Below are 12,977 nucleotides of genomic sequence, written 5' to 3' on the forward strand. Positions count from 1 at the left end.
CATGTCTGATATCACACAATGCATCAAGCATTTACCATGACAACTTCACGGCGCGGACAAGAGAGTCGAGTGGATGTCTGGTGATAGCAAAGCTCGCAGCTCCAAAAATTCCGCCGTACCAGCTGCGCGCCGAACACGACGGACCAGTTGCTCTTGGCATGTTTGTGTCAGACGTCGCAGCCTCGCGCCCGGCGTCACAAGCCTCGTGCCCGGCCTGTGTTCACTGGCTTTTTAAGCCCCCGAGTACGAGGTACAGTACTCGGGGCCATGATATCCATTCGTTTTCGAGAATGCGGTGATAAAAAGCACATGCATCAATTGACGTTCCAACTTGGACACACGTGGACACTACAATCACAAAATCCAAATGTCTGCTACTCAGCTGCCATGAGACTCTTTTCCTGCCGCCCCCCTGGACCAGGTCCCTCATGAGTTCATCCAATTTCGTTAACACCTTTCTGCTTGCAGTTCCAACCTGACGACTTTTCGCCCAACCATCAAGGTCCCGCTAAGCGTAGATGCAATTTGCAAATATCGTGGTAAATTCCTCCATTTTCATTACTCATGCCATTTTGGTTCATCACCAAAAGTAAGAAGTGAATCGCTCAATTTGCTACGGACGTCGAAGACGCCAGTCCTGATGGAGTCGGTTCAGCGTTGGCACCCGCGCCCAGTGGCATCCAGTTCCTTGGAATATCCATACTCCTGTTCACCCGCCCGCCAGGAGTAAGGGGGTAATCTACACGTGATCGATCCAAGCGATCGTCTTCGTCGGATGTTTCGTCCGCGAGGCGCGCAAAATAATCCGCCAATGCGCTTGTTGAATCTCCAGGGACAATGTTATCGTACAAGGGAGGCGGAGTCACCAAGGGTGGGGGTGGGTCGTCGTCATCAAAGGCCGGCGGGTTGAATGAGGGACTTCTCAGCAAGTGTATAGGTCTTGATTGTCCAGCATTGGGGTCGTTGTGCACGTGTGCCTGTGTAGGCATTGTCAAGCCACCTGTGTCATTCGTCCAACTTCGGCTCACACCAGGTGCTGGAGCCCCGAAATCTGTAGATATATTGATAGACTGAATACGACTTTGGGATATGGGCGGAGTGTTTCGTCTTCTGATTGCAGCGCCTGGGCATCCGCACTCAAACTCGTCGGTGGAGGCCGGAAGACCATCGCCGGCGCTGTAGGCGGGAAGAGAGATGTTGGCCTGTGTTGCGCGACAAGAGAGAATGTTGAAGGGGGAGTCAATGGAGATCTCAAAATGGCGCCGCTTCGTTGAGTCATTCTCATCTGGCCGAGAGAGTCGCATTACAATCTTAGAGCCGTTGTTAGTTTCCATGGGTACACAAAAGCAACGCTATATGCCTACCTTGATCCAATGGTTGACCTGAATATTGGAGTATGTGGTGTCGAAGTGTAATCGCTCGCTTCGCAGTTTGTCCTTCATCTGATGACAGCTTGGCAATTGCACGTTGAATTCCATCTCGGTAGGACCAATACTTCCAGCGTCGTTATCCAGGTTGCCGAGCAAGTTCGTCTGGTCTCTAGGGATATCCTCGTCACCAGCAGCAGCTTGTTGACGATAGTCGTAGGGGACACCACCACCTGCCAGAATCCGCATTGAACTTCCGGGGTAGGATGTCACACTATGTCCATCGGCCCGTTTTTCGAAAAGTTGCACTTTTCTCGTTGGTTCCAGCCTGTGTACCTTTTTATTGTTTGTGAAGTATTGTATGTTCTCCGTCACGAACACTTTGATCCTGTGGCACTGGACCTTGGCGAGGGGAGTCAGTTTGAAAGCAATGGGCACCGTCGAACCGAGTGGAAAAGATTTCCCAGAAATCACAATATCATAGTGTAATTGGTCTTCCCAGTTCCGAGATATTGCAATAGGTTCGACCTGTTCCAAGGACCCCTCTGCGGGCGCTCGGATTAATGTCAACTCCTTCGTGCCTACTAGGTTAGCACGGAAGGCCCCGGAACGCTCGACGAGGGCCTCCAACTCATATTTGACATGGCCGAGGTCGACACTGATAGATTCCGGCAACCTCGAGTCGAGTGGGAGCTCAAAATTGTAGACGTAATCCCCGGGATGGAACACTTTAAATCCCCTTTGAGCGACTGTCGGGCCCCCATTGATTGTGTCACCTTTACCAAAGCTCCTCGAATGATTTGCCTGGAGGGACAGCCGCTTGAGATCACGGGTAGATGGGTGCCCCTTGGCGGGAGAGGCACTACGCTGGAAGAGGTCAAATGACGAAGCTGTAACGCCAACTTCTTTCGATTCCACTGAAGCACCCTTGGAGAGCTGGACAATGTCTGCACCATAGCTATACTCGGCTTGGGGGATCTGAGCATTGAAGAACGACCATGTATGGTTCATGATTGTGGTGGTGTCTCGGAATTCGACGCGCTTGGGAGGTATTCCTTCCGGCCACTCCGTTTCTGATTTGCCCCGGAAGTTCAGAGATATTGATTTCAACTTTGCCTGCTTTTGCACTCTCAAGAGAAGACTCCCACGGAGCATTGTGGTGCTATGAGTGGATGGGTCGTTAGGATCAAAGCCCTGCAGAAACAAGACTGGCTCTGCCAGTGCGATGGAGACAGAGACGCCATTGCCGCTTGCAACAGGCTTTTCATCTGCCAGTAGAGTTACGTTCGCTGCAGGGTGTGTCTCGGGGGAGGGCGGCTGAGCAGGAGCAGTTCGAGCACTGCTGTTGTGTCGTGATCGATGGCCTATAGCGCTGACCACACTGGGACTCCTCCCCCGTCGTTCGGGTGAACGCCTGCCGGCGTCGGCAAACACCATGTCCTCCGTTCCCGCTGAACTTCTTCGTCGGGCCACTCGATCAGCTACTACCGGGTGAAGAGGAACCGATTGCGAAGAAACCGTAGGAAGGTTGAGTCTGAAGAACCTTTTTGCGTGTTCGCGTGAGAGAGCCAGCTTCGCAAGCGCCTAGAGGGCAATAGGATGGCAGGGTAGTTGGTGGTGGCAAGCGGAACAGAGGTAATGGACCTTGTCAAGGGAAAGGAGCAAGGCGAATGCGGTGGCTTGGTTGACTCGAGGAAACTGCAATTGATCGTTGTCAGACTCGCTGGTAGAGCAGCACAGAAGGAGGGACGGCAGACGTAGTTGATGGTAGTGGGCAACCGGTGACAAACAGCAGGATTAACAGTAGTGGGAGGGGAAGTGAGCGAATCTGTAGTGCCAACTTCAAGTTGGATTCCCCAAACCCGCAAGTTTAATTTGAATTGGGAACGAACTTTTGGACTCTGACCTGCTTTTGCGCTTGGCTCTGGAGGCGTGGAGGGAACGCACCTAATGTGGCAGCAGTAACCATTCAGCTGAATGGAGAACTGCAGCGTGATGGACTAGTCGGAGTTCAGGGTTTGCCGTTTACCGAAATGACCCTCCTGGGTGTCACTGGCGCATTGCTTTTTTGTATGTGTGATATACAAAGGTTGAGATGAAGGAGCTCGATGAGTTGATGGAGGTGTTGCTCACTGACCCGAGTGAGACAGACGGCGGGTTTTCAGTACACCACTCCAGTGAGAAATTGTGCCCGGGACAGTGGGTGATGATGATTGAGGATGAGATGATTGGAATAAATGACACGCGGACAGACCAGAGAGTGGCACGCCCGGCCCGGAGATCCAAGGCAAAAGGCCTCAGGTGCTCAGAAGCAGCTTAGGCTCGGTGGGTAACGAAAGCCCAGGCTACCCAGGGACTGCCAGGCTCGCCAGGCGCTTCCCTGACTAAGTCGTGGATGGCAGGTGGGTGGCAGGTGCCCAGGTGGGTGGGTGGTCGTCCAGCGGTGGAACTTGGGGGAGTCGACCAAGGGGTGGCCCAGGCGGGGGCTCGGGCACTTTCTTTTGTTTGTTTGTTTCGTCAGTCAGTCGTCAGCCCGTGCGTCGATGATGATGGCGATGATATAAAGCATCAAGGATCTTCTCGCCATCCAACCTTCCAGAAGCCGGTTTCTTGTGGGGATCGTTTTGACGGATGGACTCCGTCCCCCTCTTCAGTGCTCCTCTTCCCTGTCTCCCACAACTCGACTCAACAAGTAACCGGATTGCCTTCGTTTCGGCTCGGCGGATATTGATCCAGTGTAGCAGCTGATCAGCAATCTGGCTCCCGCAACAAAGTGGAGAGAGACTGAGAAAAAAGAGGCGTGGCCCTGACGCTCCTTGACTTAATACCTTTACATCTTACTCATGTCGTGTGCCTGACTGACATTTGGCGTGCTACTCTGCGTTGTGCTCAACCTTACAGGTGAGAAGCAAGTGGTATCTGACCACTCTCCCTCCCTCGGTGCCTTGACGTTATCGAACCATACCTAGGTATGATTCATGGCGGGTCACCAGGAACCATAGACCGAGTACATTCCGCTATTTTCATTCATATTGCTGGTCGCCACAACCACTGCCAAATTCAAATTCTGACTCTTGAGCCCCGTCAACCTGCCGATCCTCTCGGATGTCGTGGGACAGCTAGCAATCGCCCCTCAGCGAGTGACAACGAAAAGGAAAGTAAAGGCACAAAGAAGGAAGACAAGAGCCGAGTCTCCCGCATGCCGTGCTAGCCACGTCGCCTCTCCGACTCCGTCGATATTCCACCTGTGTTCGGTCATCGAATGGGTGGCCTGGGTGTATAGTTCCAGCTTTAAAAGGTGATGCTGTCCAGTTTATCCAGATTTGTGAGCTTCAAATGTTCCCAATGCCTAGGTTTGCGGCCTCACGATCCCCCGTGTCATCCCGCCCGGGCAGAAAGTTCAAGGCATCAATCCACGCAGCCCAACCATGTCCTATCCATTTCCGCATCTACTTTGGGTCTAACCTCGCAACAAGACATTCTTCTGAGAACACTATCCCCACAATACTACAGAAAACTACTTGCTTGTCTCTACCAGATACTCTCCTCACTCGCGGGCCCTTACCTTCCCCTTTCCTTGCCCGTTCGCCGCTTGGACTTGCCTCTTTCCCACAACCTAAGACCTTGGGGAAGGTCACCACTGCAGCTTGAAGAAGTCAGATCCAGTGACAGCAGCTATGAAATTTTATTTACTGAACAAACCCTGCGGGGAAAAAAGCCATGGGACCATGTACTGTCTCTTCAAGCGATTGTGCCTCGCGCACCATTGTCTCTAAATATGGGTGAGCAGATCTATCTCACGCTAACGCATTGTACCCTACCAAAAGCATATGTTGGATGACAGCGATCACGGAATCTGAAGACGAAACGACTTAGTGCACCCTGAGTCACCGAGTCTGCATTCTTTGTAATGCAGTCGCTGCCACAATCTATATGGCGTATTCTTATGCCTGTGGCACTGCCCTTCTTGGTTTGTTGACCCTGCATAAACATCTCCACAAGATTGGCCTAGCCCACGACTTGTACGAGTATCTCTCCAGACTGCAAACACATGCTCTAGAGTTACGCGTCTGGCTGGGGCTGAGCAAGTTCTACGGTTCGTGCTCGAAAGGGTTACCTTACACCGAGGGTCAGCTACGCCTGACGAGTCTGGATTTGCCTGTTTGGACTTTTACGGATCTCATCCACCTCGCCGCATTGGACCCCTAGGTCGTGCGCATGTTTTCTCTGCCGGAAAAGACCCTGAGGATCCTGGTCAGATGGGAAGTGGAAGGCTGCTCTCCGCGCGGGTTCCAGGGTGCAGTCTGCCCTTGGACAAGTCAGCGGCTTCTTCGGCTCGCTTACCTAGTATCAGATCTGACTGTTCGTGGATTATGCAGTGGACGGCCCGGTCACCGTGCCATGTGGTGCAAAGTGCATGACATGTCATGCGATATTTTCTCCATCTCGCCACAGTTCTCCATGAGAAAAGCCCTTAAAACAGTGGATTTGGCATAGTTTCCGTCTCTCCGCCCCTGTTCCGAGTTCCTCGAATATCTATACATTGATTGCACGTGACCATTGTGGTCGGACCCACAGCCTGAAGGTGATTCTATTATGGTGTGAGCCTGCAGCATGCAAAGGTCCTAGAGAGGAATCATGAATTGTACCTACATAGGTAAGATACGGAGTTTGTGCCAGGAAAAAGAATCCCGTTCCGCCTGTAGCCGCATACCTGGAGCAATGCATGGAATGCGGGTGACCACAGGCCACATAATCGACACCCAATCGAGAAGACCTGATCTGCTTTGAAAAATATTTCCTTTCTGTTAGCTTCAATATCGATACCTAGGTACAGGATTGACAGTCAGGGCCAACGCACGAGATACCTGCCTACCTAGGTAGGTACCTAGGTAGGCACTCGAATTCAAGCTCAATAATGCACCACGACGTCATGCCAAGTGAGAGGAGCAGTGCATCAGGGGCACGACGGAGATACCCCACATTCAGCTCCTTGCCAGGCGCACGCAGGCGCCAGCTGGCCCGAGGGTGGGACCCCGCGTCGGCTAAGTTTCTGTGCCAGCTGGACGCGCCCTTGACGCGTCCCTATCGATGGTGGTGCAGAAGCTCACTCATAGTCTCGCAGCCCTATACTTTAAGACGGCTCTCTTGAGAGTAGGATTGTATGAATTTGTGCTCCATGCTGACCATGCAGTATGGCAAGAATGGAACCTCGGGGTACGCATCTCCATCAGAGGTTTTCTACCGACGTGCTAATTTGCGTTCCTCAGGATCCGCCGAGCAACCGCTCCAAGGTGTAATGCTGTGCTTTACTTCAATCGGCCCAGAGGACAGGGTCAGCAAATTGAAAGGAGCGACTTCTGCATTCTATGCTAACGGAGAGTATAGAGTCGATATGCCGACATTGCAATGCAGATGGGAGCCGAACACAAACTCGACCTGACTTCCGATACAACCCATCTCATTGTTGGTAGCACAGACACCCTAAAATATCAATATGTCGCTCGAGAAAGAGAAGATATCAAAGTGCTACGCCCGGAATGGATCGAGGCTGTTCGAGACCATTGGATCAAAGACTTGCCCCTAGACCTCGACACCCTCACTCAGCAGTATCGGATGCCCACTTTGGCCGGCTTGAAAATATGCATCACAGGCTTTGATGACCTTGCCTTTCGTGCCCAGCTGCAGAAGAATGTCAAGGAAAATGGCGGAGAATACACAGGAGATCTGACCAAGGACGTCACCCACCTCATCGCTGCCAAGCCCGAAGGCAAAAAATATGAATATGGTATGCAATGGCAGAAAAAGGTCGTCAGCCTCAAATGGTACAAGGACACACTGGAGAGAGGCATGCAATTGGACGAGCGACTCTACCATCCCACCGTTCCTGTCTCTGAACAAGGTCTCGGGGCATGGAATCGAAAAGCCCGGCGTTCTTCTCCTCAACCTGGCAAACGCCCCAGGGAAGAGAACCATACCGGCGCCGAACCCTCTCGAAAGCTCCGGAGGACGGCAAGTGCCAAATTCGGGAGCCAGACTCAAGATATGTGGTCGGATATTGTGGGCGGTGCTGGATTCGAGGCCACAAATGTTGAGCCCCCGGTGCTCAAACCTTCGATTTCGATGCCTGGCCTTCGAGAGCTTGCCAGACCATCAACTGCTGCGAGCAACCACAGAGCCGAACTTATAAATGGGGATCCTGCTGCTACCGGCACAACAACTGCGAATTTGAGGTTCCTGACTGGCCGCCTGTTTGTAGTAAAATGCTTCGAGGAGAAGAGGGTAGGTCAAACATCTTGCCTCGTTCTGTCGTCTCCCGCTCCTACCTGCTCACAAAACCTTTAGAGAAAACACCTTCAAAATGTGTTGGTCGAGTACGGCGCGACAATCATAAACGAGGGGGAAGATCCCGAAGAGAACAAACCTGACGATATAATTATCATTCAGCCTCATGACATAGGTAAGAAAGGCTTAACACCAACCGGGCGCGTCGAAGGCGGCTCCAAGGCGGTATCAGAGCTTTGGCTTGAAAAATGCATGCTTGCAAAATCTTTCATCGACCCAGGCAGATACCCGCTCGGACAGATACTGAGTGAACCCCTTTCGTGTCTGAAGGATCTGACCATCAACGCGACCGGCTTCGATGGGCTAGAAGCCGTGCATATCTCCAAGATTGTCACATTATTGGGCGGGAACTACTCGCAAATGTTTGCTACGGGCGTCTCCATACTGGTCTGCAAGGCCGGTAGTGCCAAAAAGGACAAACTTGATCTGGCACAACACTTGGGCATTCCCGCTGTCACCGAGGAGTGGCTGTGGTCAACGATCAATAATCAGACCAAGGCAGATGTTGAAAGCTATCTTGTCGGACAACCTCGGCCGCGAACAGCCAATATTGAAAGGCCAGCGGATAAAAGGAGCGCCTCAGATGACTATGTCGAAGTGAGCACAATTCCTCTCCCACGAAATGCCGGCGACCACAGAGCGAATCAACCATCCAAACCAGTTGGGACTGGAACACCGAATGGACCCGCGCCAGAGAAAGCGGTCAAGAAATCGTCTCCTCATCTCAACATCCAGGAGGAACCCGTGGATGAAATTCATGGACAAGCCAAAGAAGGACCATCTGCTTCTAGTAGTGAGAATGGTGCTTCGGGACGGAGTGAGATGAAAGAACGCTCATATGACGAAGGCCCGCTCCGGGTATTGTCTCCAAACGGCAGAAACGCACGTCTGGTGAACAACCCACCTTGGATTGGAACGCTGGACGGTATCTCGAGAATGGACGATTCAACATCAAAAGAGAACGCTCCAGCACCCTTAATAAGTGGTGCGCGGCCTGAAGTGCAAAGCAAAACCACGGATATCGAAGCAATCAATGGTGCCATTCGAGACATCCTGAACGAGCACTCGAGAAAGAAATCTGCTGGCGGCAACCAAAACGATGCTCTGAAGAAGAAGAACAGGTTATTCGGGCGAGCGCTGAGTAACCTGTCCAACTCGTCCACGGTTTCAAATATGAGGTGCTCAAGAGCCAGTTCTATTGACAGTATCAACACGGACGGAATGGGTAGCGAGCTTGTTACCATGCAGTCAGTCGAGACCCAGAGCGGTGAGAGCACATCGACAGCTGAGAAAAGCACCTTCAACTTCACTGGACGGGCAAAGCAGACACTAGCTGCACTCAAATCAGCTCCATTGGACATGGACGATCCGGATATGCCCAGAAATGTCGGTTTCCCAAAAGAGCAGGATGCGGCACCGCCCATGACACAGCTGGGCTATGAAGACCCGGAAGAAGCAATCTTGTTGCGGGAGAAACTGGCCGCATCGAGAAAAACGGGATCGGGAAAGGATAGGCCAAACGACAAAGGTGAGGAAGCTCCACCTCCGCGGCGACTGAAGTCCGCGGACCGCAAGATTCGAGACGATGATTTACTGGCCAGTGTCAATGGCGGATGGGGTGCAGGACGACGGACCCGGCATAAGCAACGAAGCCCACCGGGTCAAGGAATCAAGGATTTTTGAATAGTCGAATGTTTTCCTCGTCTACCTCTATGATCTTGAGCGGCAATGTTTGTGATTGGTATTTGGCCTTTGTCGAACAATGAAAAAGTCTTGACGTGATTCCATCCGTGGATTTTCCCATTCAAGAATTACTTCTGTATGACTTTCTTGCAATTCGAACCGGGACACCGGAGGGGTGGAACCGCGCAAGCAGACGACTAGGTAATAGGATGATCGACAGGACAGTGAAGTTTCAGGAGCCAAATGGACGGGAAGTCTCATTTAGTATAACAGGAAGCATACGGACCGCCCAAGCACCCAGGCTGACCTGGTGACCCACTGATCGACCATGCGTCAATGAATCTCGGGGGCCAAAGGCGGAAAGACTTTCTGTTCGGTACAGCTCAGGCAGGACTCGTGAGGGACACGTTGAATTGTGAATGCGGTCAGTGAGTGTTGCGTGCCTGAGCTGGGGATAGGCGGTGGACTTGACTTGGAGTTGAGTGTAATTGGGACTTGATGTTAGGAGCAGATACTGAAGCTCTAACACTTGGACGACGAGCTACCCGACTACCCAGGTAGGTATAGAGCAGTTGAAGTTGGAGATCGACAGACCAAAGGATGTCCTTTGTCTGCACTCCTAATAAGCAACAAGTGGCATGGGAGTGTGTGGATTGCAGTGAGTGGACAAAGAATCTGGTAGATGCAGCCCGGGGAAGGTTGATGCCCGCACCCCTCGGGCTCTCGCACGGGAAGCCTCGGCAAGTGCACCCGGGACAAAGTTCTAACTATCTCGTCACTAGTGGCTGCTACTCGCTAGGCAGTGTAGGCACTCTTGGTACCCTTAGGCACCCAGCACCCAGCATTTAGGTACCTAGGTAGTACCCGTACCGACTTGTGGGCTAGGGGCCAAGAGCTGCTAGAAGCTCATGATCTCATGCTTCAGCTCCGCCTTGCCCGCCGTCGTCGCAGCCACAGTCAGAAGACGACAATGTGACAAGCTGGTCACTACGCGCTGAGTGTGACGACAGCCCAAGTTTCATGCTCTCGAGAAGAACCGCCATCGCCTCCTCGTTCGATCCAACAGGCACAAGTGACCTGTGGTGAGTCTGTGACCCCTTGCAAGGATATTTCTCTGGGAAAATCCCCGTCAGCCCTGTGTGTGGACATCGTCTTCTTCTGCTTCTTCTTCTCCTGCGGGTGTTTGGTGGAACAGCTCAATTCATTCGTTCCTTTGCTCTCAACTTACCGCATCAAGTCTCTCTTCGCCATCCTATGAACATCGCCTTACCGGTCCGCAGTCCTCGGTATAGTACATGGCAACGAGCTTTCAGCCTGGTCTAGACCCACCGCTCTGCCGGGGTCTTTCGCTAGGGTTTGTTAGGCTTGTGTTTCAGGTCTTGCGGCTTTTCCTCGTCCATTCTGGTCTCGCGACAAGTTTGCCATTGTTCCCGCCCAATCTCCACCCCGTAAACCTCTGTTCAAACTGCCAACATTATTGTCATCGAGTCGCACTACCCGCATTTGTTCTTTCTTGAGCTGATCCGATTCCCTTCCCAGCTCATCGTCTCACCAGCACCAGCAGGGCTTAGCAAACTTTGAGACGCACTAGGAACCTATGTCACAGAGTCACAGCCCAACCGGGTCCGCCAACTACTGCTATCCTTCCGAGTCCTGACTCGATCCAACATCGAAGCGCCCTCCACTCGACCACCCCCTGCCGCCCTACAAACAACAGGGCTATTGAGCAAACGAGGGGAAAGGCGCCCTCATATACACCATGGCTGACCTCGCCCGCGAGGAGGCCGACCGTTACTTTTCCCACCGTGACCACCTGACTTCTCACCCTGAGGATCGCCACAACGACGGCTCAGACGTCGACGTTGAGCCTGAACCTGTATTTGACAACCTCTCAGACCCTGGTACAGACGACGACGACGACGCTGCCCGCAACATGGCGACTATGACCACCACAAAGACCACCTACCATCTGCCTTCGCAAGTCCACTATGCCAATACTGGGCCCAAAGGAGTCATTGCAGATGCCCAATCCTTTGCCCGTGCCAAACAATCGACCTTTCGCCAACGATTGACCAGCTTTGCCAACAACTTGACCTCAAATGGCAAGGCAGCAGCAGTCCCGACCGTCACGGAGAAGGGTGACAAGCGCAAAACCATCATATCTGGATCCCCCAAATCAACCACATCCTCTGACTCGGACACGAACATTACCCTCTCCGACGACGAAGCCGATTCAGAATTCATGAAAACCTGGCGAGCCAATCGCCTGCAAGAGCTCTCATCCCAGTCCCAGTCTGCCTACAGCTCCTCTCAGCGGAGACACTTCCCCAGCCAACGCACCTGGGGCATGCTCATGGAAGTGGACGCAAACGGCTACCTAGACGCAATCGAAAAGGTCTCCAACGAGACCGTCGTCGTCGTCATGATATATGACCCTTCGTCCAGTGCCAGTGCCGCGGTGGAAGACGAGCTGAGTATGCTTGCCTACAAGCACAACACCACCCGCTTTATCAGATTGCACCATGAAATTGCAGAGATGGAGACGGTCGAGATCCCGGCTATCTTGGCTTACAAGGCTGGTGATGTTTTTGCTACGATATCCGGCGCAAGGGCAGAGGGCCTGGAAGGTGTGCTGCTACAGTGAGTATTACCACATGCTTCCTGCTGGTGATGAAAATGGAACTCGAGCTAATCCCCCATCCCAACAGAAACCGTGTGATCCAGTGATATCTCGACACTCCGAATGTGAAAAATCATGTTATCCTTTTTCCTCACCAGATATTAATATCGCCATGACGATTTTAAATTCAGATACCGCCCACCGCCATGGTTGCTCGGCAACCCAAAAAAAAGGGACGATTCTGATGATCTTTGTCGAATATTCTCCGAACAACCTCCTCCAAGCTAGACTCGTTCTACGAGTAATTTCATGATATCCGAACTCGCTCCCTCGCCGTGAGTCCGTAACCCGGAATTCCTGGAGGGCCTCTTTCTCAGTTGAGCAATCCACCATGGTGGACCTCTGCACTCTCCAGCAGCCCCGCCCGTCGTCTCTCCTCTACGATACCAACGACCCATGTCCTCCGTCTCGTCCACCTCCCGGGGCTGTGTCTCTTTGTCTCCTTGTACACACGACCGCCTAGCAAAGGAAAGCAAAGCAAAGCAAAGCAACAACACCAGCCGTGAATGATCTGATCACTGCACTCGATCACCTCAGGTGCAAACGCACACACACCGCCCTCCGACCAAAAAAAAACCCAATAAGTAAAAAACCCATGGTAGTCAAGCACAGAGAGCTTGATTTTGAAGTTTACCACTTAACGATTCCATCTATGTACGTATGTAGATACCATCACATCAGTACCGACTTCAGGGTACATGAGGACTCTGACTTTGACTTTGGGCTGGGAGGTTCCTGTCTTGTCTTTGGAACGCGGCCACGACAAATTATGTAGACCATTGGATACCTACTCGGTACATAACAAGGAAGAACTCGCGTTCTGCAGTCAGGGGGGAAATTAAACCACCCATCAAACCAAAAAACAAGTTAAAAATGGAACAGTTCATCATCATCGTCATCAC

General features: G+C 52.3%; 3 protein-coding genes across 3 annotated transcripts; 2 read left to right on the forward strand and 1 right to left on the reverse strand.

Moving 5' to 3' along the window:
* Positions 1-605: 605 nt before the first annotated feature.
* Z520_00429 (uncharacterized protein) lies at positions 606-2,804 on the reverse strand (the record flags this gene model as incomplete). Its single annotated transcript, XM_016770950.1, has 2 exons — positions 606-1,310; positions 1,365-2,804. 2 exons carry the CDS (start codon positions 2,802-2,804, stop codon positions 606-608), a joined length of 2,145 nt encoding a protein of 714 aa, XP_016637860.1.
* A 3,751-nt stretch (positions 2,805-6,555) lies between these two features.
* Z520_00430 (uncharacterized protein) lies at positions 6,556-9,395 on the forward strand (the record flags this gene model as incomplete). Its single annotated transcript, XM_016770951.1, has 3 exons — positions 6,556-6,702; positions 6,756-7,649; positions 7,713-9,395. 3 exons carry the CDS (start codon positions 6,556-6,558, stop codon positions 9,393-9,395), a joined length of 2,724 nt encoding a protein of 907 aa, XP_016637861.1.
* Positions 9,396-11,154: 1,759 nt separating this feature from the next.
* On the forward strand, positions 11,155-12,039 carry Z520_00431 (uncharacterized protein; the record flags this gene model as incomplete). The annotated part of the gene is made up of 1 exon (XM_016770952.1): positions 11,155-12,039. One exon carries the CDS (start codon positions 11,155-11,157, stop codon positions 12,037-12,039), a length of 885 nt encoding a protein of 294 aa, XP_016637862.1.
* Between the last annotated feature and the right edge of the window lie 938 nt (positions 12,040-12,977).

The sequence above is a fragment of the Fonsecaea multimorphosa genome (assembly GCF_000836435.1).
Source record: "Fonsecaea multimorphosa CBS 102226 unplaced genomic scaffold supercont1.1, whole genome shotgun sequence".
In the NCBI taxonomy this organism is placed as follows: Eukaryota; Fungi; Ascomycota; class Eurotiomycetes; order Chaetothyriales; family Herpotrichiellaceae; genus Fonsecaea; species Fonsecaea multimorphosa.